This window comes from Lacerta agilis, chromosome 4, assembly GCF_009819535.1.
Source record: "Lacerta agilis isolate rLacAgi1 chromosome 4, rLacAgi1.pri, whole genome shotgun sequence".
In the NCBI taxonomy this organism is placed as follows: domain Eukaryota; kingdom Metazoa; phylum Chordata; class Lepidosauria; order Squamata; family Lacertidae; genus Lacerta; species Lacerta agilis.
In genome coordinates, this window is record NC_046315.1 from 72,433,962 (window position 1) to 72,458,839 (window position 24,878).

General features: G+C 42.5%; 1 protein-coding gene across 1 annotated transcript in view; it reads right to left on the reverse strand.

The window, feature by feature from the left end:
* Window positions 1–7,519: 7,519 nt before the first annotated feature.
* The window catches only part of LONRF2 (LON peptidase N-terminal domain and ring finger 2), a 40,587-nt gene continuing 23,228 nt past the window's right edge, over window positions 7,520–24,878 (reverse strand). Inside the window, exons 4-12 of the mRNA XM_033147587.1 lie at window positions 24,027–24,188; window positions 23,276–23,498; window positions 20,963–21,062; window positions 18,492–18,606; window positions 16,791–16,912; window positions 16,314–16,472; window positions 14,225–14,387; window positions 10,717–10,866; window positions 7,520–8,703 (exon numbers count right to left, since the gene is read on the reverse strand). Of these exons, the coding sequence (XP_033003478.1) occupies window positions 8,545–8,703; window positions 10,717–10,866; window positions 14,225–14,387; window positions 16,314–16,472; window positions 16,791–16,912; window positions 18,492–18,606; window positions 20,963–21,062; window positions 23,276–23,498; window positions 24,027–24,188 (1,353 nt within the window). The 3' untranslated portion in view covers window positions 7,520–8,544. The remainder of the gene's footprint in view (window positions 8,704–10,716; window positions 10,867–14,224; window positions 14,388–16,313; window positions 16,473–16,790; window positions 16,913–18,491; window positions 18,607–20,962; window positions 21,063–23,275; window positions 23,499–24,026; window positions 24,189–24,878) is intronic.

Below are 24,878 nucleotides of genomic sequence, written 5' to 3' on the forward strand. Positions count from 1 at the left end.
GTCGTCATCCCCCACCCCCAGTACTCTTGTATATTCTACAGCTTTATGACAAGGCAGAAATTAAACAGGTGTTCTCTTTTCCAGCTCACAGAATCTGTTATGGGGAAAGCTCTTACCTGTTGAATTCATGACTGATGCGCTTTCCTTTTTTTTAAGGCCTATGCCCTTTTAAAATGTGTTTTTTGTTGTTGTTGAGGAGTCTATTGGGTTGTTGTTTTTATTTTTATTATGTATTTTGTGGTTTTATATCTTTATTTTATTCTGTGAACCGCCCCGAGACCCCAGGGTATAGGGCGGTATATAAATTCAATCAATCAATCAATAACAGCACCTGTCTCCTCAGAGGTAAATCTCCTCGAGTTCAGTGAGGCTTATTCCCAATGTAGATGACACAGGATTTGCAGCCTGAGTCTGGTTTCCCTTTCGATTTGTGGACTCGTCAACTGGAGGAGATATTACCTCTGTCCACTAGCACACCTAAAATACACAGCCTCGCACCTGCTGAGTCGGAGGTTGCCCTTTTGCAGACGTTTCCCCATAAGACGGGAGCTTTCTGGAATCGAAGCACGCGCTTTGCTGCCTACCAGTTGTTTTCCCAATTCCAGAGTGAGGTGATGGACACTTTAGTAGACATTGGACCACGACTGAGAGACGGGGCGGGCGGGTTTGTGTGTGAGATCCTTCCTGGCAAACAAACGAAGCAAGGGAACAAGACGTCCTAAGCTAAACCCCCAGCGAGAAATCCTGTGTGTGTTTGTGTGTCTCCCTGCTTCGGCGGGGCCCCCCAGGTGGTGTTTTGTTTTTTTGCTTCTCTTACTTTCTGCCTGCCTTCTTCGCTGCGCGTCCGACGTGTGCGCGGCCAGCTCGTGTTCCCGGAACCTCTCCAAACCTTCCTACGTGAGGGAAAGCAGGCCGGCTCCCCCGGCGGGGACAAATGACTCATGCCATACAAGCAAAGCGAGGCGGATCTTAAGCCCTTCACACCGGGCAGGCAGCCCCCGGGTAAAATGAACGCCTCTCCAGACCGACGTGGGCTCCAAGCAGAGGCTGCAGAAGGAAATTCCGCCGCCGCCCCCCTGACCACCCAAATTAAACAGGGAAGAGAACTTCTCCAGACTAGCTGCGTTTCTTAAAGCGTTTGCGCCAGAGCGCGAGCCGTGCGAGGTGTTTCTCCCGCTGCGGCCTTCGGGTACGTCGGAAGTTACTCCGCTTTGACGGTCGCGTGGCCTTGAGGCCGTTCTATAGCAAGTACAGTATACTTTTGCACAGTAGCATGCATTCCAGCCACGCAAAGGTCAGGAGGCTTTTGGACCCAAGCTCAAGGCCAGCACATGCCTCCTCTCTCTATAGCCAGGCAAGCAAGAAGCACTATCACACAGTTCCAGCCAGGCCTCAGCTCTAATTTAATCTTACAGCTTTGTGTGTGGTGCCATTTTCCTCTTCCCTCTCCATTATGTTTAGTTTGGTTTTTTCCCTGCTGGTGGCTGGTGACTGGTGGTTGATATAGAAATTAGGCATTTAAGGCACACACCCTCCCCTAAAAAAATTAAATCCTGAGAGCTGCTGCTTAGGTCTCACCATACTACAATTCCCAGCACCCTTAAAAAAAAACTAGGTCCCAGGTTTCTTGTGGGTGGGTGTGCTTTAAATGTACAAGCCTCGGTCACACAACCAGTACATATGACCTTTCCTCTATCTTATCCAGTGCAGTTTTTCTAGAAAAAGAGGTGCCAGAAGTCACAACTGAAGGCCTCCCTTGTTTTCTTATGATGGCAATGGTGCCCACCTGAGAGGTGCTGGAACTGAGTTCTGCTGAGTTCTGGCTTTAAAAAAGCCCTGCTCTACCCCAGTTTTTTCACCTCCAATACTTTTACCACAAATCTGCAGTTTAAAACTGTGTTGGTTTGTTGCAGCAGCATAGAGGAACATTTTTAAAAATACTGTAAACAGGTTTATTGTGGCATAAACTTTCATGGACTATAATCTGCAGTAACCAGCCCAGGTCCCTCCTGGGCTCACAGTTACACTTCAAGACCTACTTTTTACCTAGTGGTAATCCCTCGACATGGGAGTATGCAGAAAGAAAAGCCTGTTGCACTGCGTTTAACCTCTCACTTTTGTTACATCTGGCTAAACATAGAGCTGAGGAGAGACCTTGGTATTAAACTGCATGATTTCTGGTTTGCAGGAGGTATCAATATCCTCACTCGCATAAACCTTCGCTGCACTGGTTGGTTAATATAGGTCAGCTACCTTAAATGCTAACCTTAGCAATTTGTTCTGAAAATACCTAGCATCTATATGGGCATGCTGCTGCTGCTGCTGCTGCTGCTCTAAATACATTTCTGATTTGAAGAGGAGCAAATCCTTCTGCTTCAGTTAGCCATATTAGAGGCCAACAATGTGTCAAGTAGGAGAAAAAGAGTGGAGCCTTCTGACATAACTGCACATGCCCTGAACCTTCCTCTTAGAACATTAGTAATTCCCGTTAAGAATGGGCAGATTACCACTACAGTCATCCCAATCCCAAATGTAGTTAATCCAGAAACACTGAACTAGACCAATTACCAGTACATAGACATCCATTGACCATTTCAAAATAAATCAAGTTTTCTCAAATTAGGATTTTGTGATTGCAGTTTATCTGTACGTATGTGCATCCAGCCTCCCAACCATGTGATGCTCAGATGCCGTGGACACCACAAGGAAGTAGCAAATGCATCCCAGCACCTATTGACAGCGCTGGGTGTGTGATAACTAGAAGCCTCTGCAAAATTGTACAGGGGTGGTCCAGTACGCGTGGAACCTAATAGCCCCTGTTGCACGGTCATTAGTATCAGTCGTGCAAAGACACTCAAGAGGTGAGGGACCTCAGGTCCCATTCAAGAGGGATAGACCATCTTTTCTACTTTTCCATAGCAATTGTCATCACAGGGACATAGCAATAGTGTGAATCATCTGTATTTTTCTAAATAGATGATCACTCATCACATCCCAACTCAGAATAGCAAAGTAAAACAAAACAAAACATGCATGCGGCAGGAGATCCAAAATTAATCTGAAACAATCAAAATAGAAGATCCAGAGTCATTCTGAAACAACATAGAACAGATTCCAAAGGGAGGACTATTTTTTGTGCTGGTCCTTCATTGCCATTTTAAAAAGAACTCGGAGAGTATGCTTTAGTCTTTTTTCAAGATGCAGAAAATGTCCCCAGAGTGTGAACACAGAAACAGCAGTACCCCGTTTTATTTACAAAAGAACTAGAAAATGCCAGCACATAACAAAAATGGCAATAAGGAACAGAAGTAAAAACTACACAGAACAGAGTAATAGCAGCACTCCCAATTACTTTGCGCTCACTGTGTTTCCAGTGCTAAATTTTTAATCCTTGCTCACATGACTTTATCCAAACCGCAGGTGTATTCTGTACTTTGTTGCAAAGTACGGCTTTTTGATGTGGTGTTTCTCAAACCAGCTTCAAACTGACTGGAGTCCTTAAGCCTTTTCTAATTAGCCTCTAGCCAAGGTGTGAACATGTTTGCTAGGGTAAAGACATCTTTGCCCTTCAACACCCCCTGGTGTGTATAGAAACAGAAATGAATCTAAGCCATGCTGATGTGAACATTTAAGGGTTGGGGAGAATAACTGTAAAATGCACACAACCCCCCCCCCCAAACCTTCATTGCACTCCAAGCGGTCAATGTGAACAAACTCTGTGTTTCGGTCTCATCTCATATTATTAAATCATGGGTTTCATTCTTACATTGTACATACACACATTTTCAGTAGACACAAACAGGATGAAGATAAGGGGAAGGAACCTGTTGTTAAATCACAGCTGTAAATGCCTAGAATTCAGCAGCCATGGGAATTCTGACCCAAGAGTCAGAGCATGTACAAGCTTATGCTACAAAATGGAGCATTTTCTCAAAACTGCATGTATAAAACATCCACACACACCCTTAGTGTTCCTGCAAATGGTTCGCTCTGAGAACACTAGATAAGCACATGTGTATGTGCCGGTTTTGTATATGCACAAAATTCATGGAGTAGGCAACTATTTCCAGCCTTTGTTTCTGCCTGCCTGCATTTGATGTCTTCTGATGTTGCAACAGGTAAGCATCAGCCTGGGTAGGCAAAAAGTTGTAGCTGAAATGTTATCCAGGGATTTTACTGCTAGTTTGTGTGAGCAGAAATCAGCTGAGACATGGGGGGGGGGGCTTTTTGATGAAAACTGGTATTTGCTGCTTAAAAGGAAGGGGAGAAGATTATAAGAGCAGAGCTGTAATTAACATCCCATAACAGTCAAAACCGTAAAGCTGCAAAACCACTGTACAAGGAACAGTTACAGAACTATTAGGCCTCCTCAGTTAAGTTGTCATGTGGAGAAGTTCCTGGACTTCAGTGACGTGACACATAAGCCACATGTGTCAGCGCTTAGAGAAGACTTTAATCTGCAAATGCGGATTAACACTAAATACTCAAAAAGCTTCAGGAGAATTCAAACAACATGCAGGTTATGGAACATGCGGAACGGCCTTTAATGACTTCTTGTTATGCACAAACCAGATATAGAGTGGTCTGAAACAAAACTTTGGTTACGGTAATTAAGTATGTCAGCTTCATAACCCATGGTTTGAAGATGGTGTTTTTTTCTTTAAAAGAAACCGATCTCGTTTTTTGTTTCAAACTGTAATCTGGGCCATGCATAACAAAAGGATTATTTAAAAAGTGAAAACTCCTGGTAAGTGCGAGCCTCCCAGCCACAGAGGTAGTGGAGAGAGTGTGTACATTCGAATCCAAGGCTTTGCTTGGGGCTCCCTCCACCTATTAGCATTTCCTAAAATGCATAACTTGAGCTATTGGTTCTCTCAGTAAGGGATATAATACAACAGCTGACTCCCGATGAAAAATTAGTAACAGGAAAGATGACACTTTTGAACAGAATTTATTTATTCCAAATATCACATAAATACATTTCCCCATGAATATTCCAAATATACATGAAATGAACATTGCAGCAATTTTTTATTTTTTAAAAAAGGGTTTGGCTTTTGTATCATATAACAAGAAGTGCCAAACATAGTTGTAACGCATACCTGTCTTTCATTTTCTTTTTAACCAAGTACAAAAATGAGATTAATAATTTATATTTGTACATATATACACATACACACACACACACACGTAGACATACACACATTTCTTCAACTAGCTTCAAAACAGATAAGGATTTCGTTTCAAGTTTTATCTACATAAAATACGTTTTCTTTTTTTAAAAAAACTGGTCACAAGCTCCAGGATCTGGTTTTTGTGGGTGCTTTGTTGATACAATCATTCCAGAGCTGCAAAATTAAGGCGCTACCAAACACCAGGCCTTCAGCTATGAATGACACTGTATGACTTACACATACAGCTTTCTGAACAACCTCTGCCATTGATTCTCTTTGAAATTAACTACAGCAACAAGCCAAAGGAGCAGAAATCTGCTGATTATCAGTTCACTGGAGTCACAAAGCAATCTCAGTGATCGAAAAGAAAGGAGATTTCGAAAGCAGTAGATAAAAGGCCACAATAGCAAACAACTGGTATGATCCGTGATTTTTTTAAAAAAAGATTTAATTTCACTTACAAAATCTTTTTTTTTTAATTTGGAAGCCTTACACAGCAGGCTTATGATGGAAAACAGGTTTTTGCATGTTTGTTTAGAGGGGAGAACAAAATGCCTTCTCCTCCTTATCATAATCAATAAACATGTCTGGAACATTTTTCTGTAAAGCTTTTCGGACCATAGATACCCTAAGCCCCACTTCTCTTAGGCTGCCAGACCAATCAGCCTAAGAGAAATAAAAAAAAAACATTTTAAAATTTTGGCTTTCGACGTGTTTTTCAATTAATGCGTCTGCTCACTTGACAGACGTTGATTATTAAAAGAGCAGACAACCTGACCTTTAATTTCAAGGGCTAAGTGTACCATGTTGAATTCTGCCAGTAAAGTCGTCCAACCAAAACAAAACACCAAATAAGAATATCAGCGGTACTGTAGAGAACAGAATTTAAACATGGAAAGTGCTGAAACAGTAAATCAGCAGAACAAAGTAAGTTTCCTGTTTATGCTCAACCACCGTGTAACTTCAGCTATTGACAGAAAACGAGACAAGGAAGAAAAAATATATGAAACAATTTTAAAGCAAGCACAAAGGTACTGTGAAAAATCATGAAGATTGCTCAAGTTCCCTGCCAAAAATTAACGAGGGCACATTTTGAAGGGGTTTTTTGTTTTTGTTTTTTAAAAAAACTAGGTACCTTGGAAGCTTCTAACGTTCAGGGGGTTTACAGGAAGACGGATGTGTTCCGGAGAGTATGATAGCACCCAGGGAGCAGATCGAAGGGAAAATTCACCAAGACCGTCCTTTCTCTAGCTTAATGCTAGCTCTCTTGAAGGAAATACAAACACAGCTCTGGTAGAAGGTAGCAGAACTTGCAGGAAGGCTATGGTAGAGATTATTAGATCATTGGTTGCAAGTTATGCAGTTTACAATTAAAAGTGTAGTCACAGGTCATTACTACAAAAGGCGAATTCAAGGTAGAGGCAACTACAGTACATTCAGGGTGTGTGTTGATCAGTTCCTAGGCAACTGCTACTGGCAACCTCTGACTAGATACTTCTGCCAATCATCTAATACCACTCGGACTACAATTACGGTACGGATAATGCAGTCAATCACCTTTTAGATGATATTGCTTCCTGAATTCACATGCAAGTGTTCACACCTTTGTCAAAAGAGAACACACTTTGTAATTTAAGGAGGAGGCACTTCTGAAAAATATTTTGGTATTGCCACTATTTTCACCTTCCTGTCTTATTTGCACATGAACCCGTGTCTTCAATTCACACGGCATTCCAAGATTTGAACCGGTGTTATTTCTCCCAAGCTGTTAGCAAAATTGTTTTCTACAGTTCGGAGAGTTCAGCAGTTTGCAACAGTGCTTTTGCAGCTTCACGTCCACTGCTACAGTTTGCTTCCAACACGCTGACTGACCTCTTTTTTTTTAAATAAAAAAAGAAAATTATTAACAATATGTACTGAGACATCAAAATACAGCTATATTTACAAAACCAACAACTAATTGAAGGTTAACACCTGGTTTAAGCTTGCATTGAAATTTGCCTTTACAGGTTTCACTATGTGCCTCCTCTTAAAGTTGTCACCGAGGACCAAGACTCCAAGCACAGACAGTGGTCGGTACATAACGAGTAATAATATTAACGTTTTGGTTTTTTTAAAAAAAATATGTGCTAAGAAACATTGTTCCAGTATAACAGGTTAGGCTGGCATGGCTGTTGAAAATATAGGTGGAAACTGGATCTTACCTGTTCTGAGTTATACTTACAGAATGAACATGGAAGGGTAATTTGAAATGGCAATTCTATATCTCAGAGGCCTTTTGAGAGATTAACACAGAACTGCTTGAACCAAATATATATATATATATATATATATATATATATATATATATATATATATATATATATGCTAGAAATGCTGGCCATGATCCAGCAATGAAGCTCAGCATGCTCAAATGGCTCCAACGGCAGCAAAAAAAACATCCCGCACACACAGGGAATTCCATCCGGCATGGGAGGCTGCAGGATCCTCATGCGTACCAATATCTAAGTCACAACCACTGACAACACGCTATGCATAAGTAACTTTTTTCCATATTGTAACGTGGGTCACCTGAGGTTGTTATTTTTTTCTATTTGTAGGAAGTTTTTGGGGGGCGGTTTAGGGGAACCCGACCATCCTATACATATATCGAAACACTATTTCCCATTACACACAGCATGCAAGTTACAAAGACGGGATGAGGTGGGGTTGATTTACTGTATTATCATCAGCCGCAGTGCTGTTCACCAGCTACTCTTTTGGTCAAACACTGTCTTGCAAGGGGAATGTCCAGGAAAACACATTTTGCTTCACAGATCAATCATTATGTCAATATGCTACAGACGAAAAGACTGCCCCCTGTTCATTTAACACTTGTTGTCTTGTGCATTCTTCCTCTGGAGGATATTTTGGGGGATTTCCCTTCAACTGGCAACCTCTAAGAATTGTTTTGAAGTTTCTTTTCAGGCTCTAATCCATTGTTTGTTCTGAGTTCTGCTATGTAGAATTCAAAACTGCTGTTTGGGGCTTCAGGGGGCATCTCAGGGCTTGCGACTCAGTTGTCCCACCGTGATAAAATGGACAGTTGGTTGCATGTAGCGATTCCAAGTTGTTGCCTGCAGCAATCAGCTATGCTGCAATTGTGGCGCAACTTCTAAGAGGCTCAGATTTCTCCAGGACAAGAGGCACAGAATGCTTGGTTAACTACTGGGCAGAGTGTGTGCAAAAAATTAAAACAAAATAAAAAATTGTGAGTGCTTAGATGAGCAGATCAGTTTCACTGAAAGGGAAGAATGCGTCGGTCTCTTGAGAATACTTAGGAGTATTCACAACCATTTGTTTGCAGTGTCTGTTCGCAAATAAGGGTGTGTCATCTAGGTCTTTTGCGTGTCACAAATATTAATACACGCCGTATGGCGATAAGACGATCTTTAAGCGAAGTCATGGCAAGAATGGCCAACTGGGCCCTGTTCTCCAGTGGCAATACTGCCAACAGCCACCAGTACCAAGCTGGACCACTTGGGTTGCTCTGCAAAGGGAACAACAAAACAATACATCTTTAACATGCTTAATATTTATAGAAAAATCTAAACAACAACCCTCTGCATTAAAATGTCTTAATATTTATAGGGTGATCCAAAATACCGCATTCTGCAAAATCCTCAGGCAACCGACAGTGAGAACAGACCCCCCTCTTCCTCTCACCAACCCATCTTTTGGAGAAAACAGTACTATAACAGGGAGTCAGACCAAAACGAAAACAGCACTCTATTTCCTGAAACTATTTCTATTTCTAGCTTGATCTCTGTCTAAGACAAAATTATACCTGGCTAAAAATAATTGGCACAGAATAGGAACAAACAAAGCTATAACATGACAGTAACCTTTGGTGTGTTGTAATACTGGTGTTTATCATGCTAGTTAGAGAGAGAGAGAGAGAGAATGTATATTTGTTTAAAGAGATTGAATGTACATCTAAGTCATCCACTTCCATGTTTAGGTTATAAGCCCATGTGAAATCATACAGTTGGCATTATAGGAATGGGCACCCTGAGGCCACCCCATGATCTTTGTTGATGAAATAGGAATAACAACATTGGTGGAGGTTTTTCCTTTAATGTGAATTGCTTCTTCCATTCTGGCTTTAAGCAGTTTTGAGCACTAAAAGCTGAAGTAGGAACAAGTGTGATCATTCATGCAGATTTGCTCCTTTCTAAAATTTCCAAAGAGTGTTTTCCATACACACACCAACCACTCACTATGTGGTCTCTCAAGTGCAATCGTCAATGGAAGATCTCTGTAACTGTTTTGATAGAACAGTCCTGTGATAAGGCTGTACTTTCACCGTGTGCTAGCACAAAATGATTGGTTTATAATCTCAGAAAAAGCTAATGCACAAAAACAGACCAAGGAAACAAAGCTAAACTCAAGCACATACAAAATTTGCCCCAATGTCTGTCTGTTAAAACGAGTTATCAGTCTACGTGAGCAAATCCAAATGTAATTATGACACAAATGAGGATTTAACATCTTAATGGATTCTCCCTGGGGTGGTAATCCAAATGTGCAAGATTTATTGGTGGCAGCAATTTAACTAGATGTTTTTAAAGGTGGTGGTTGATGTTTTACTCCCAGAAGCAAGTGAGCATATACCACGGTTTAGAATAGCAGCTAGCTACCAATATATGTATTTTTAGGGCAGAAGGACAGTCTCTCTCTCTCTCTCTCTCTCTCTCTCTTGAAAAATCTAATGGTGGATTACCTGTAACACTTCCCTCAACTTGAACAACAACATGAATTGGAGCCCTTCCCCCTCTTAATTTATCTTTTTTTGGGGGCAGAAAAACAGTTTTGGGAGGAGGTATTTGGAGCAGAAAGAAGTAGCAGGTTTTCTCATTCCAACCATGTGCTGGAACCTTGTAGAGGGAAAAGCAGTCAGAGAGCAATTTGGCAGCGGCAAGGGGTGGGCGGTGGGGGTTAAGCACTCCCCTGCTGTTTCTCCATTCCAAATTTCTTCTTCCCAAAGTTCTTTTTCTTTTTTAAAAGGGGGTTGGTTCTAATGCACATCTGCATATAATGCATACTTAGCCCCTGCTGAAAAAAGCACTCTGCATGCTCCTATCTTTGACCCTTTCTCAATTTAGTAAATGAAACTTCTTACAAATTTCAGCTCTGAGAATTCTGCTGTTGTTTTAGGGACGGGGTGTGTATGTGTCAGTGTAAAAGGACAGATTTTGTTCTACTCATGCTGCAGTATCATCACTGGATGTCTATTAGGTTTATACGCCTTTGTTGAGGCCTATCCCCATACTGCACATTTCCTGGGCCCCGCTGCTCCACACTTTCAAGCAGCAAGCTTTGGTCTGCAGGATTGGGCTCCAGAAATTTCCCCACCCTTTCAGAGGGAGGGTGAAGGGAACTTCTGGTCCACACACCCCTCCCCACAAAAGTCAACAGAAAGTATCCCCTACTCTGTGCTCTTAGATGTTCTGATCCACGAACATCTCTTTGAATGGAGACTTGTGGTATGTATAGTACTTACCTGTGGCTCAGGCTCCTTCCCTGGCATGGACCCAAAGTGGTTCAGAATTTGCGCTTTCATGTTGTCTTTAAGAGAAGTAAACCAGGCGACAGCTTGATCATAGACTGAATCATGAAGGCGGACAAGTTCTTCATACTCTGCCCCTTCAACCTGCACAATGCACAAAAAGGGATTCAAAGTCACGTTTCTCTCATTTGCAGCATGACAAAAACAAGGCAGATAATATGAATTAGGGTTTATCTACACTTACTTTCTGGGGCAGGGTCTGTGCTTTAAAGCTCTGTGTCAGAGTGCCCCCCCTTTTTTGCTACGGAACTTCCCCCGCAAAAACCCACTCTTTAAAGCTGAATAGGAAATCTGAATAGCCATTTATTCCGATTCAGTTTTAAAGAGTGGGTTTTAACTGGTAAAGATCTGGGGGGGGGGGGGTGGAGCAACTGGACACAGACCATGAAAGTGTGGACATGTGCCTGGAAAAAAACGGAGCAAAGGTTAAGTGTGGTTAAGGCCTTAAAGTGCCACCTAAACAGTTAAGCCACTTTCAAAATGACTTGGAGAACAGTAACTTGATTTCTGTGTTAAAAATGGGCACTGGGACAGAGGACAGTGTAGCCTAGAAGGTGTACTCCCTGAAAGCTCCACTCAGACCCGTTCTGTCCCCTAAGCGTGTGGTAGAAACTGCAGTAAGTTTGTGTAAAAAAAAAACCACCAACACTTGCTTTGCAATCACAAGGGCCGCAAACTTTCTCCTTCAAAAGCAAAACAGAGATCCTTTGGGTGGTAAAGGTGTTCACCTCATTGGGTTTTTTTTATATTAACTGTTTTAGAGAACTTTCCATTTGAATGTTGAATGTGTAAGTGTATGTCTAGAGACAATGGATAAAACGAACACCATCAGATGTACTGCTGGATAAGTGTTTAATGGTAATTGTATTTGTTTAAAAACCAAATATAAATTGTTTTTTAAAACTTAGGTTACAACTTTCTATACTTTTTGACAAGCCAGCTAAAACTTTTAATTCAGCAAACCTATCTAGACACAGATTATTATGTATGCATGTTTTTAAAATGTTGGTTTTTATCTGTGTATTATTGATCAACTTATATTAATTGATGTGTGTAGATACTTCATTAAGGGTATATATTTTTTCCTAAATGAATGAAACATTAAAAACAACTGTAAAAAAATAAGCCCCACCATACTCCAACAATAGCAGTAAAAAATATTCCAAGTCAGACGATTAAAATCAATGCAATAAAACAGGCACCTGCAACCCCCCCCCCAAATAGATTAACAGCAAACCACTCAACACAATACAATAAACTAAATACAATTCAAAAACCATCTTAACAGAAGTATGACACCCACACCTTATAGAAGCAGTATACAGAAGAAGCTTTCTGACTGAAATGAGTGGCTCCTCCACAATTATTCCAAGGGAGAACGTTACAGTGGTATTTCTAGTTACAGACTCGATCCGTTCTGGGGTGCCGTTCACACCCCAAGCGCTACTTCTGCACATGTGTGGAGCGCGCAGAACGCTTCTGCGCACACGCACACACGGCAAAACCCGGAAGTATACACTTCCGGGTTTGTCACATTCGCAAGCCGAAAAGACGCAACATGAACCTAACGCAACACAAGGTATGACTGTATTCCCCAAGGCCTGCTGGCATGGGAAATCTATTTCTTTGTACTGGAAACTTGTGGCAGCCACCTAAAAAGTCAAAACTTCCATCTCTACCACTGAGCAGAAGGGCCTAAATTTCTATCTCCCCTCATAATCCTTAAACTCAGTGATCGCTTCCAACAATGCAATTGGTTTGACAGCAGTGAGCCTTCATGCATTTGGGTGCTATTCTTAAGGCAGATCAAACATCCTTGACTCAATGTGGCTTCTGCATTAAGAGGATTTCACTGTATTTAAAAGGGACAGTCATCCACAAGGACAAACTTCTTAGGGGAAGGATGGAAAGTGAAGAGCAGAGAGTTCAACAAAGTGCATGAAACACAAGCGTACAATTTTACACACATTTGCTTCACGTGGAAACTTCTCGAGCCAATGTTTTATGGCGAAGCTTTTGTCCAGACATTCTCATGGGAATCAAAATGGCGCCCTTGATATAAAAGAAGGTTCTGCCATATTCTGAGGTAGCGGAATGTGTGAACTAAAAAGTAGAATTCTACTGGATTCTGGGAGGGACCAACACCTTGTCACCTCAAGCATTTCCAAAGCTTGGTATTCTCATGCTTTAGTGCTGCATTTGTATCCTTCTGATACAATGAATAATGTGTGTATGTGCTTTCAATTATTTACACAATCGTGTTGCAGATTAGTAACCTCTGGTCTGGTAAACTTCCAATCCTCCTTTTGAAGGATGGATAGATGGCAATCAACTTAGCGAGTGATTATATAAATGCACGCTGTCTGAGATGCCACTTTCCAAACAGTCATCTGTATTCTCCCCGATGTCAATGACTGATGTGGAGGATGGGAGTTAAGTCTCTTTGCAGAGTGGATATTAGGCAAATAAACTGGTAAAAGACCCTTACAAGACGAGTTGTAATTTGAGTATATTTGAACAAATGTTTTCTGCTGCCAACTCTTGCTCTGCATGTAGTAAGAGATCTATTTCCCGTATTCTGTCCAAAACTCAACACAGTAGCTGAAGTTATTTTAACCTTCAAGATCAGAAAGATATCTTAATTCTCTATGCCTTCACCTGTTCCTTCCATCTGAGAACTTTATGCTGAGCTGCTGGAGAAACCAGTTGCAGAAATTAACAGGATTAAGTCAGTGACCAAAGCATGCTTGAGGAATGTGTGATCCGATATAGAGCTTTCTAATGCCTTATCATCAATCTAAACCAGAGTACCACTGAGTCCTTTTTAAGAGGCATGATACAAATTACAGCCAGATTAGATATGCCAGTTCTAACATTTGTCCACTAAATACTCCTAGCAGTACCTATAACCACCAATTTTAGTGAAATTCCCATTTCTCATGTGCTTGTTTCCCCAAACTGCTGCTGCTATAAACTCATGTTTTCTCACTTGATTTATTTTTTTCTGGCTGTGCAGGGCATGTACAACTAGGAATGCTACACAATAAAAGTTATAAACATCTCCAGGAAAATGCTTCCAGCCATTGTGAAGCTTGGTATTATGCTGTCTCTTCAAAACTTTTTGAGCATAGTGTTTTGATTCAAAGTAATCAAATATTAAATTTCCTAATGTTAGTGGACCAATATGCAGAGCAGGGGAGAGGAAGGAAACTGCTTAAGCTACTGGGGAAAGAAGGTTCTATGGTTGGTAAAGAAGGAGAAAAAGGCAAGGGATGAAGAGAGGTTAGTATTAAGAGGTTGGGATGGGGTTGTCTAATGAGACAAAAAAAACCAACACCCCAAAAAACCAACGTAATTTATTTTGCAGTTGATTAAATAAAAGGATGCATACTTGTAAGGCAAGTGTAGAAAAAAGCCACACAAAACTATACATACAAGTTACCTTTTTATCTTCCATGTATTCGATGTTTGCAGTATTATACCCGTCTCTCTGACCATGGCTCAAGACCCTGAAACGCCGGACACCAACTGTGTCAACAACTGAACGTCCGTCAGGGAAAAACTTCACATCCCTGATCTCCAACATGCAGCCGTAATCAGCAAACCTGAAGGGACAAAGAGAGCCATATTAGTCCTGTGTATTAAGTATACCTAAAAATTCTAAATTCTGTCTCCTGAGAAATCTCTATGGGGGACAAGAAGCTACAGTTAGAACTGGATATGGAACAACTGATTGGTTCAAAATTGGGAAAGGAGTACGACAAGGCTGTATATTGTCTCCTTGCTTATTTAACTTATATGCAGAATTCATCATGCGAAAGGCTGGACTGGATGAATCCCAAACCGGAATTAAGATTGCCGGAAAAAATATCAACAACCTCAGATATGCTGATGATACTACCTTGATGGCAGAAAGTGAGGAGGAATTAAAGAACCTTTTAATGAGGGTGAAAGAGGAAAGCGCAAGATATGGTCTGAAGCTCAACATCAAAAAAACTAAGATCATGGCCACTGGTCCCATCACCTCCTGGCAAATAGAAGGGGAAGAAATGGAGGCAGTGAGAGATTTCACTTTCTTGGGTTCCATGATCACTGCAGATGGTGACAGCAGTCACGAAATTAGAAGACGCCTGCTTCTTGGGAGAAAAGCAATGACAAACCTAGACAGCATCTTAAAAAGCAAAGACATCACCTTGCCGACAAAGGTCCGTATAGTTAAAGCTATGGTCTTCCCAGTAGTAATGTACGGAAGTGAGAGCTGGACCATCAAGAAGGCTGATCGCCGAAGAATTGATGCTTTTGAATTATGGTGCTGGAGGAGACTCTTGAGAGTCCCATGGACTGCAAGAAGATCAAACCTATCCATTCTCAAAGAAATCAGCCCTGAGTGCTCACTAGAAGGACAGATCCTGAAGTTGAGGCTCCAGTACTTTGGCCACCTCATGAGAAGAGAAGACTCCCTAGAAAAGACCCTGATGTTGGGAAAGATGGAGGGCACAAGGAGAAGGGGACGACAGAGGATGAGATGGTTGGACAGTGTTCTCGAAGCTACTAACATGAGTTTGGCCAAACTGCGAGAGGCAGTGAAGGATAGGCGTGCCTGGCGTGCTCTGGTCCATGGGGTCACGAAGAGTCGGACACGACTGAACGACTGAACAACAACAACAAAAAATTCTAAGCATACTTAAGGAATGTGTCTCCCTGATTCAATATGGAATCATCAATTCCATGCATAAGCATGTCTAGAATCAAGCTGTAAAAGGTTCTTGCAGAAATTGTGCATATACATGCTCAGAGAGATGCAACGCATGTGGAACTAGGCTGCCTATTCTGTGACTGATGAAAGGCTGCAACATTGGTTTTAGAAGAATGCAGGGACTACGTTCAGATGGCTGGATTTTCTTAGTACTTTGCAACTCCCCATGAGATTATTGAGGGAGAATAGTTAGGAGTTCTTTAACTCTTTAGATCAAGGAGTGTATGTGCTGTAGGATTTGCCGCCTGCTTGAATTGTCATTTTGTCATCTGAGTCAGGATGTAATATACACAAGTCACTTTCAACACATGTAATAAAACAATCTTTCTTTAATAATAATAATAATGATAATTTATTATTTGTACCCTGCCCATCTGGCTGGATCTCCCCGGCCACTCTGGGCAGCTTCCAACAAATATTAAAATACATTAAAATGTCACAGATTAAAAACTTCCCTAAACAGGGCTGCCTTCAGGTATTTTCTAAATGTCAGGCAGTTGTTTATCTCTTTGACCTCTGATGGGAGGGCATTCCACAGGGCGGGTGCCACTACCGAGAAGGCCCTCTGCCCTTTATTCCTTTTGGGCGAGAACTTATTGTCGGCAAAAGGTTAAGGATAAACACATATTCATAACACAACACACATCGTAACACTAGCCATAGATCCTTAAAAGTTCTTGGCAGATCCTTAAAAGTTATTGACACACTCCGTTAACACCAGCACCTCTTTCGGGAATTTAACATTTGCAAGTCTGCTTCCAAATCCTTTGCTTACCCTTTCAGTTCATCAGCTAAGCACATGCCAAACTGCTTGGTGCCAGTTTCCATACATCTTCTTATCATTAACCGATAGCGGGGTTCAAAGATGTGAAGAGGGCAAGGAATGGTAGGGAATGCCATGGTGCACACGAAGATGGGGACATCTTTATTCAGGCTGTAAGACAATGAGGAGTCATATTAAATCAGCACATGCAACCGAAAGCTATTTTCTGAAACTTGCCATGAAATAAGCTTGGCTGTGTTGACATTATTATTCCCCACTTCTTAGGCCTTCCTTCTATCAGTGACACACCCACATGCAACATTAATCCACAGTTTTAAAATCAACTGGAGCAGGCCTGCACTCCATGCTTGTTCTTGGCTTACTGCTTGTGACATGATCGGAGGAAACAAATCATCTGCAAGGCACACATCATAACAGGCTTCTTTCCTTCGCCCCTGCCCTCCTCTCTTTTGTAGGAAGGCTGCTTACTTTGACAATTCCTTCATTTCTTCTTCGTAAACTTTCTTCCTTTCAGACAACTCTTCTGGCAGGTAACGAACTATTAATTCTTCAGTAAGAATGGTCTTCTTGTAAGTTCGGCCAGCCAAAAACTAAAAATGAAAGCATTCAAGAACTCAGTAACTGGTTTAGGGGCAGAATCTAGTGATGAAGTTAGTGTGGTTAGCCAAACCTTTCCATACTTTAAAAGTACTGGGGGGGGGGGGGGTGCCTGCAGATGTTGTTGGATGGCAACTCCTACAATCCCTTATCATTAGATATGCTGACAGGAGTCTGACTTCCAACATCAACTGTAGTGCCCAGACTCCACCATCCTTGCCTTAATGTCTGAAGAGAAGAAGAAAGGGTGTGTGCAAAATACACAAAGATGGCACAATCCTGTGCAGTGAAGTGAAGGGTTAACCCTGGTTTTCAACAGCCAGGAAAGATACCTGGGATAGCAAAACAGTAGAAGGGGGAGCCACTCATTACTGTATCTGCGGAAGGTGGCGTAAAAAGAAAGAAAGAATAGGACCCGTTCTATTATTGTGGTAAAGCCGTACTGCAAAGAAATTTCAAATTACTTTCCTTTTTTTGTAGTCAAAATAACTACTGCTATAAAGTATATTCATATCTTGCTAGCCAAGCTTCTTTGAGATGCCCAGCTATAAAATGAGGTTCACATATAAGAGGTAGGGAGCCTGCCAAGAGAGGAGGGTTGTTGCTGTTTTGCTCCTCTACTAATCCCTCCCCCTCCTACTGGCTCTGTGGGCAACAGCTGGAGCCAGGTAGAGTCCAGCTCAGACATAGCAGGACTGTGGCAGGTCCCTGCAGGCTTAGTGTTCATGAAGCCAGTTCCAGAAATATTTGACACCTTCTCTTGAATTGGGTGTGTGGATCCAAGTCTCAGGAGGTCCACAATAGCCCAATCCCTTCAGCGGTGTCTGGGCTGAAGAGTGTGTACATGAGCTTCCTCCCTTCCCTTTGCCCTCACGCCAAATGAAAAACCTCGTCATTCCCCCAAGAGGAAAGCCTTCCGGACCCTGCAATGTTTGGGGGGAAAGCGTGCAGTTCAATCTCCTTTGGCCTCCAAATCCGCTCTGGGAACTTAGGCTGAAGGGGATCACGTTAATAAACACCTTGCTTCCTTTCAGCCTAACTTCTATTCAGAGCTGTTTAGAACCACACAACTTTATAGAGTTGGAAGGGACCTCAAGGATCATCTAGTCCAACCCGTTACAATGCAGGAATGTTTTGCAAAACATGGAGCTCAAACCCACGACCTGGAGATTAAGAGTCCCATACTCTTTGCATTACTTTGCATTGTATAATGATGCTTTTAAAAACGTTGCGAGCCACCTTGTTTCCCAAACTTGGGAGAAAAAGAAGGGTATAAATATATTAAATAAATATAAACAAAACTGAGCTGAGCTGTGCAGCTCTTGAGCATGCCTAGCCTTGTGTCCTGCTGCAATTTTGAGTGGAGGGTATTTCACCCACACCTGAAAGTTTCCCTGCATACCCTGAGGGCCTTTATCACTGGAACAAACCTACTTTTGCATCACCATTTCCTTATTATGCAAGCCAGTGCGCCCACAAACACACACAAATGCCTGGTTTGCTAACAGTAAGCTATTACCCAACCAAGAGGCTTCCATTTAAGCAGCCCATGGGAGATAGTGGAATACTTACTTCAGACAGCTTTTCCTTACAAAGCGGACAGTATGGATTATGGTCCAGGCAACGTTCAAGGCATTTGAGGCAGAAGGTATGTCCACAGGGAGTAGCAACAGGTTCGTAGAATAACCTGAACAATCATGAGCATTGAAAAAACAACTGGTTACTCCACACTTCCGTTCAAAGCACAACTCCAGATTTTTCGCGTGCGTTAGTTAATACAGGCACATGTGATTTCTTGAGGTACAAATAACAGCTCCCCAGTGTTAAGATACTCAGATATATAAGGTAGACACCAAATTGCTCCTTAAACCAGGGTTGCAGTTGCCAAAACAGAAATTCTAGTTGCCATTTGGGGGCCAGACAGCTCAAAGTCATATTTTTCAATTCGACTTTTGGGTTCCTGAAATTCATTCTGACTTTGCAGATAAAATATAATGGATAGAATTCTACAGGATGTGGTATTAGTGTGCGAAAACAGTCAAGATCCAAGGACCCCCAGGCATGCACCTCCAGGTGGTGGAGACGTCAAGCACCATCCTGCCACCTGGGCATCTTCACTTGGTTGCAAGTGGCCAATGACCAGGTGCAAAGCACACCTGGCACCTGCAAAATTTTGAACGCTGCTGCTCCCAAAATGTCAGTGGCAGTAACTCACTCTCTGGTACATTCATATGCACAACTTTTGTTGAGGCAAGTAATTTCGTAAGCTATATAAATGAGAGCTCGTTTTTAAAAAAAAAGAGTTTGAGCATAGCTGTAGAGCACATATTCCACAGGAAATCAATGTGATGCCCTCCTGAAGTTTTTGTACTGCAAAACCTAACTTCCATGACCACTGGCACAGCTGGCTAGGGCTGATGGGAGCTGAGAGTCAAGGAACATCTGGAGGACCAGTGCTATTTTTCTAGAAAAAGAGGTGCCGGAACTCACTATGAACACCTCCCTTGCTCACTTATAATGGCAAAGGTGCCCACCTGAGAGGTGCCGAAACTGAGCTCTGGAGAGTTCCAGCTAGGAAAAAAAAGCCCTGTGAGGACACATTGTTGGCTTCAAAAATCCTACGAGTTCTGCAAATCAACGAACACGCTATAAAAAAAATGTTGTGTTTGTGCTCGCTTCGGCAGCACATATACTAAAAAATGTTGTGTTGATTTGCTGAAGATATGGGGCAATAGCATGAGGACTGCCGACCCTCTCCATTCAGGGCCTGCAAGGCCCTTTCAGCCGAGCTTCACCCACCTGCCTGTTGCCCGATTTCACAGGACGTTCCTTTGGCACCATACCTTGTTGTGCTGCTTTCGGCAGGGGCTGAATACACTCAGGAGTTCTGGGTTACTTCCCAAGCATACCCGATCCCTGCCAAAATTAGCACAGCAGGGCAAGGTGCCAGATACGAGCAGCACCCAAAGGTAAATCCCCTGTCGCAACAGGAGAACCTGCAGCACACTCCAGACGGATCCTTTATCTTTGGCACTGCTTGAATTTGGCACCTTACACCGTCATGCTGCTTTCAGTGGGTGTAGGATGCACTCAGGAGCTCTGGCTTTTTATGGCATCGGGTGACTGGCAGGTCGGCCATCCTGTCAATGTGGCCTGTGGAGGGTTGACCACTTTCAGATCCAGCCCTCCAGCTGATGAGTGGTTCCTCACTTTCGTGAGTAGATAGATGGATAGATATGAATTAAATAGCTTAGTGTACATAAGACAGGATCTTTCCCTCTTTCCTCCCCCTTTAAAATGCCACACAATATTTTCTAAACAACATTCACCATATTTTTTGCTCCATAAGACACACTTTTTCCCTCCTAAAAAGTAAGGGAAAATGTTTGTGCGTCTTATGGGGCGAAGGCTCCCTGTCAAGCAAGTGGCGAGAGCGGCAGTGGAGATGCTGCTGGTTCATCCCCGCTGCCTCCATTCGCAAAAGCAGGCTTGTTTTTGCAAACAGAGGCAGCGGGGACAAAGCAGCATCTCCTCCACTGCCCACTGCCGCCCCGCCTCTCGCTGAACACGGCGAGAGGCAGGGGGCGGCGGGACCAGCGGTCCAAAAGGAGCACTTCCGGGTTGCTGGTCCTGCTGCTGCCACCCCTGCCTCTTGCTGAATGCGGCAGAGGCGGGGGGCGGGACCTAGCGCCCGGAAGGGGAGAGCTGCCCTGACACTGTGTGCACGCTAGCAGTTCTCCTTCCCACCCCCCGCTTGCTTTAAAGCCAGCTGGGGAGAAGGGACGGACCATAGCGTCCTCCCCAGCTGGCTTTAAATCCAGCGGCAAAGGGGCAGGGGAGGAAGGAGGAATGTCCCCCCCCTGCCCCTTTGCCACTGGCGGTGGCTGCGGAGGAGGAACGTGTAGCCCAAAAGCTGCTTTCTCCTCCTCCGCAGCCACCACCAGGTTTGAGGCAGAGTATTTTTTTCTTGTTGTTTTCCTCCTTTAAAAAATAGGTGTGTCTTATGTCCCGAAAAATACGGGTTGTCCGTTTCTTGCTAATACCTCATGCAAAGAGAACACTCAAAATCAGATGCATCCACAAGGCTTGCAGGTATCACTGTTAAGGGAAGAGAGTTGGGATTTTCGCCAGAAGCATCTCCATCTTAAAGAGAGAGAGAGAGAACACACACACACAAACACATTGAAAATCAGCAAGATTTACTGAAGGGCCCTATTATTAAGTTTAATTTTAATGGTTCAAAGTCATCCTACATTAAGAGCTTTTTGACTAACTAAACCAACAATTCACAAAGAGTTTGCAGAGTACTGAATTTAGAGTATTATAGAGAAGGGCAAGCTAAAGTAGGCACTGGAAAGAGCACAGCATAAGGCACCCCATTTTCCTATCAGAAAAATCATGTGCTTACATCATTTGGAATTGCTGTCTCCAGCTCCAGAGGAACAGATAATGAATTAATTTTTCACATCTGAAATTACTGAAAAACATCAAAAGCGAATGAAAGCTGCTGCAGAACAAAACCAATGAAGTTGGGTAACTTGTTGAATCGGATGAAGTAAATTCCAGCCCATGAAAGCTTATGTTACAACTAATGTGTTCATCTTTAATATGCCACAAGTTTGTCATTTTCGCTGCAAAAGAACAATACAGTGGTGCCCCGCTAGACGAAAATAATTCGTTCTACTAGTGTCTTCGTAGAGCGAATTTTTCGTCTAGCGAAGCGGCAATGCAGCACAGAGGTTTTTGCGCCAAAATTTTTTTTTTTCCGTCTTGCGAGGCAGCCCCATTGACATTTTCATCTTGCGGGGCAGCCTTCCGCTAGCGAATGCCGTTCGTCTAGCGAGTTTTTCGTCTAGCGAGGCATTCATCTAGCGGGGCACCACTGTACTGTAAACTGGGAGTTGCATCAAAACTGCTCTCCAGAGAAGGAACACAGGTCTGGCTGTAAAATTTCACATGCTGCCCACTTTATTGTTTATTGTATATGGCCTTGGTGGTTAGGAGTGAAACTCTCTCTCCAAAGAGTTGTATCTGGCATTTTCTTTAAACAAATTTCAGCAAATGCTGATGATACACTCTCTACCCCGGCTTCCGAGATGCATAATTTTACAACCGACCTTATTTGTGTGATTGGTCTTTATCTTAAAATTGTTTTGAACATTGTGCTGTAATTGTTATAAGCTGCCCGTGGGGCCCTTAGGATGAACGAACAATGAATTAAAATACTACAGTATTTCGACTAATAAAGTTGTTGTGTTTTTTTAAAAAAAGAATCCTACAAATTTATCACCAAGTATCAAATTAAATTCAAAAGTTGTGACACAGGCCCTCCAGATGTTTTGGGACTACAACTCCCATCATCCCTGGCTAACAGGACCAGTGGTCAGGGATGATGGGAATTGTAGTCCCAAAACAACTGGAGGGCGAGTTTGCCTATGGCTGCTGTGACACATCATGTCATCCCACAGACGTTGCCAACCTGGTGCCTGTGGATAATGCCCCAATTCCCCAAATTCTTTTTTTTTTAAAAAAACACCTTCAAACATTTTAAGACCCTGAGATATGAGATGAGATGTAGCAACACCACTGTTCTCATTTTTCTGTGAAAAATTAGCCAGCTCTCCCCTATTGAGTGTTTCACTTTGAGCTACACCCTGAGCTGAGAAAAATTCCTGTAGATACCAGTGTGAGAGAGGGAGAGATGAACGTGTGTGTGTCTGTGTGTGTGTGTGTGTGTGTGTGTAACAGAGAGGCATGTGTCCATGACCTGTATGTGGTTGGCAATTGTGTACATGTGCATGAGAGAGGGGTGTGTGTTGTGTCCGCATGCTGTGTTTCTTATGGTTCTGGAGAATGCTCCCTTTTTTTTGACAACAACAGTATCCTTGCATGTGTAGGCGAGAGAAAAATCATTATCGTGTGATTTTCAGAAACAGGCTCAGCAGGACATGGATGACTTCCAGAAATTGTCTGGGGCAGGAAGGGGCAGAGAAGCAAATTCTTGTACTCTCTTTAATTATGCCACACCCCCACAGCAGCTATGTGTCATTGTGCCACATCTCCATGGCACAGGTGTGAATGGTGCCCACAGAAATTTCTCAAAATTCAAAACTTGCCCGCTGGTCCCAAAAAAAAATGGTTACTGACCCTTTTTCTACAGCAAGAACATTCTCTTACTACATTAAACAGTGTATATATTACAAACTTTAACTTCTTAACTTACACTACTCATAGCAGAAATTGTCCAGGAGCTCTCAATGAAATATAACCTACCAACCACAGAAGCAGAGTAGTGCGAATTTCCTTACAAAGCTACAAAGCAAGGAAAAGGAGAGATGCTCATTCGAAAAACACACCTTTTCTAGGAATTTTGATAGGGACGCCCAAGCTCTGTAAATCCCCATCACTAGAAAACTTTCTTTTTAAGCTTGCGCCAGGCAGACTGGAGAGGACCGTTCCCAAAGTTTTTTTGTTGTCTTCAAAAGAGAAGTCCAGTATATGATGAGAAACAGAAGACTCGGTACTTCGATATGCATCAGTCTCTTGGGACAGGTTTTTAGTTAGCTTCAAGGTGGCCTCCTGAAACAGATACAACAATAGCATCTTCAATTCAGGAACAGTTTCATAGACCGCTGTTGCATGACCTTTTACAACTGCTGCTTATAAATCATCTCCTATCCGCTACATAAAAATGGACTAAGTGGATAATTATCCAAGTCAGTGGAACAGTGGCTCATGCAGGGCTCTATCTGCATAATTACTGGAACAGACAAGCTCTGGCTTGTATCTCAAGACTGCAAGTCTCCCCAGTATGCTTTAAATGGGACTCCTCAAATTTGCAAAACTTTACAGTTTCAGCTTTTCATGGGCAATTTCTTTCGCTTCATTTTCTTCCCGTTAGCAAAACACTTCCTTTGTGAGCTACCATGTTACTGACTTTACTGATCTAGGACCAAAGCTGAGAAACATCTGTACACTATGCTCCAAAGTGCTAGTGTAATCACATTGCTGGTGCATTCTAAACCTCAGTAAATAAAGAGTCAGGTAGGGAGGTGATATTCCCATCTCCAACTTTTATTTTTGAAGCATACGTGTTGTAAGCCTTACCTTTGAGGTCTCTGCAGTTGACCCATCTTCTCCAGAAGACTGTGTGTTTATGCTACTTAGAAACACAGGTTTCAACCTTGTATATGAGGTCCGATTACAAAAAGGTGTTGTTAGATTATCGTGCACATTTTCAAATGCCGGGAAAAACATCTCACACATTATCTAAACAAAGAAAAAAGGAGAGAGAAAAAGATACAAGTTTTGAAATGCTGTTGCAGTTGCTCGGGTTAGAGAGGTCTTGAGGCTGAAATAATCTCACCCTATACTCAGGACTTTAATAGAATCACAGAACTGTAGAGCTGGAAAGGACCCCAAGGGTCACCTGGTTCAATCCTCTGCAATGCCGGAATCTCAGTTAAAGCATCCCTGAGAGATGGCCATCCAAACTCGGCTTTAAAAACCTCCAAGGAAGGAGAGTGCCGAACCTTCCAAGGGAGACAGCTCTTACTGTCAGAAAGTTTCCCCTGATGTTTAGTTGGAATCTCCTTTCTTTAAACGAGTAAGAAACCCAGCTTGCAAATAACTTCTGGTTAGCAGTGCTGGCCCTGTGCCCAATGCCAATGCTAATCAGAATGCACACAGTTTTATCTGGTAAAGTGAATGATTAGAGGTCTTTGACAGAACAGTATAATACACTACAAATGAAGAAACTATAGGAAAGAGGGAGGGGGCTACAGAGATCAGCTGCAAAGCTGCAGCAGTAGTAGCATATGCGAGACCTTTACTGGTTGGTAAGCTAGTTGGAAGACATCCACAGGTTAGATACAGTTTCAAAGGCTATTAGCTGCAAACCACTGCCTTCATGATTATTTTAACCAGCGGGCAAATCCACAAGCAACAGTAGCTATTGTT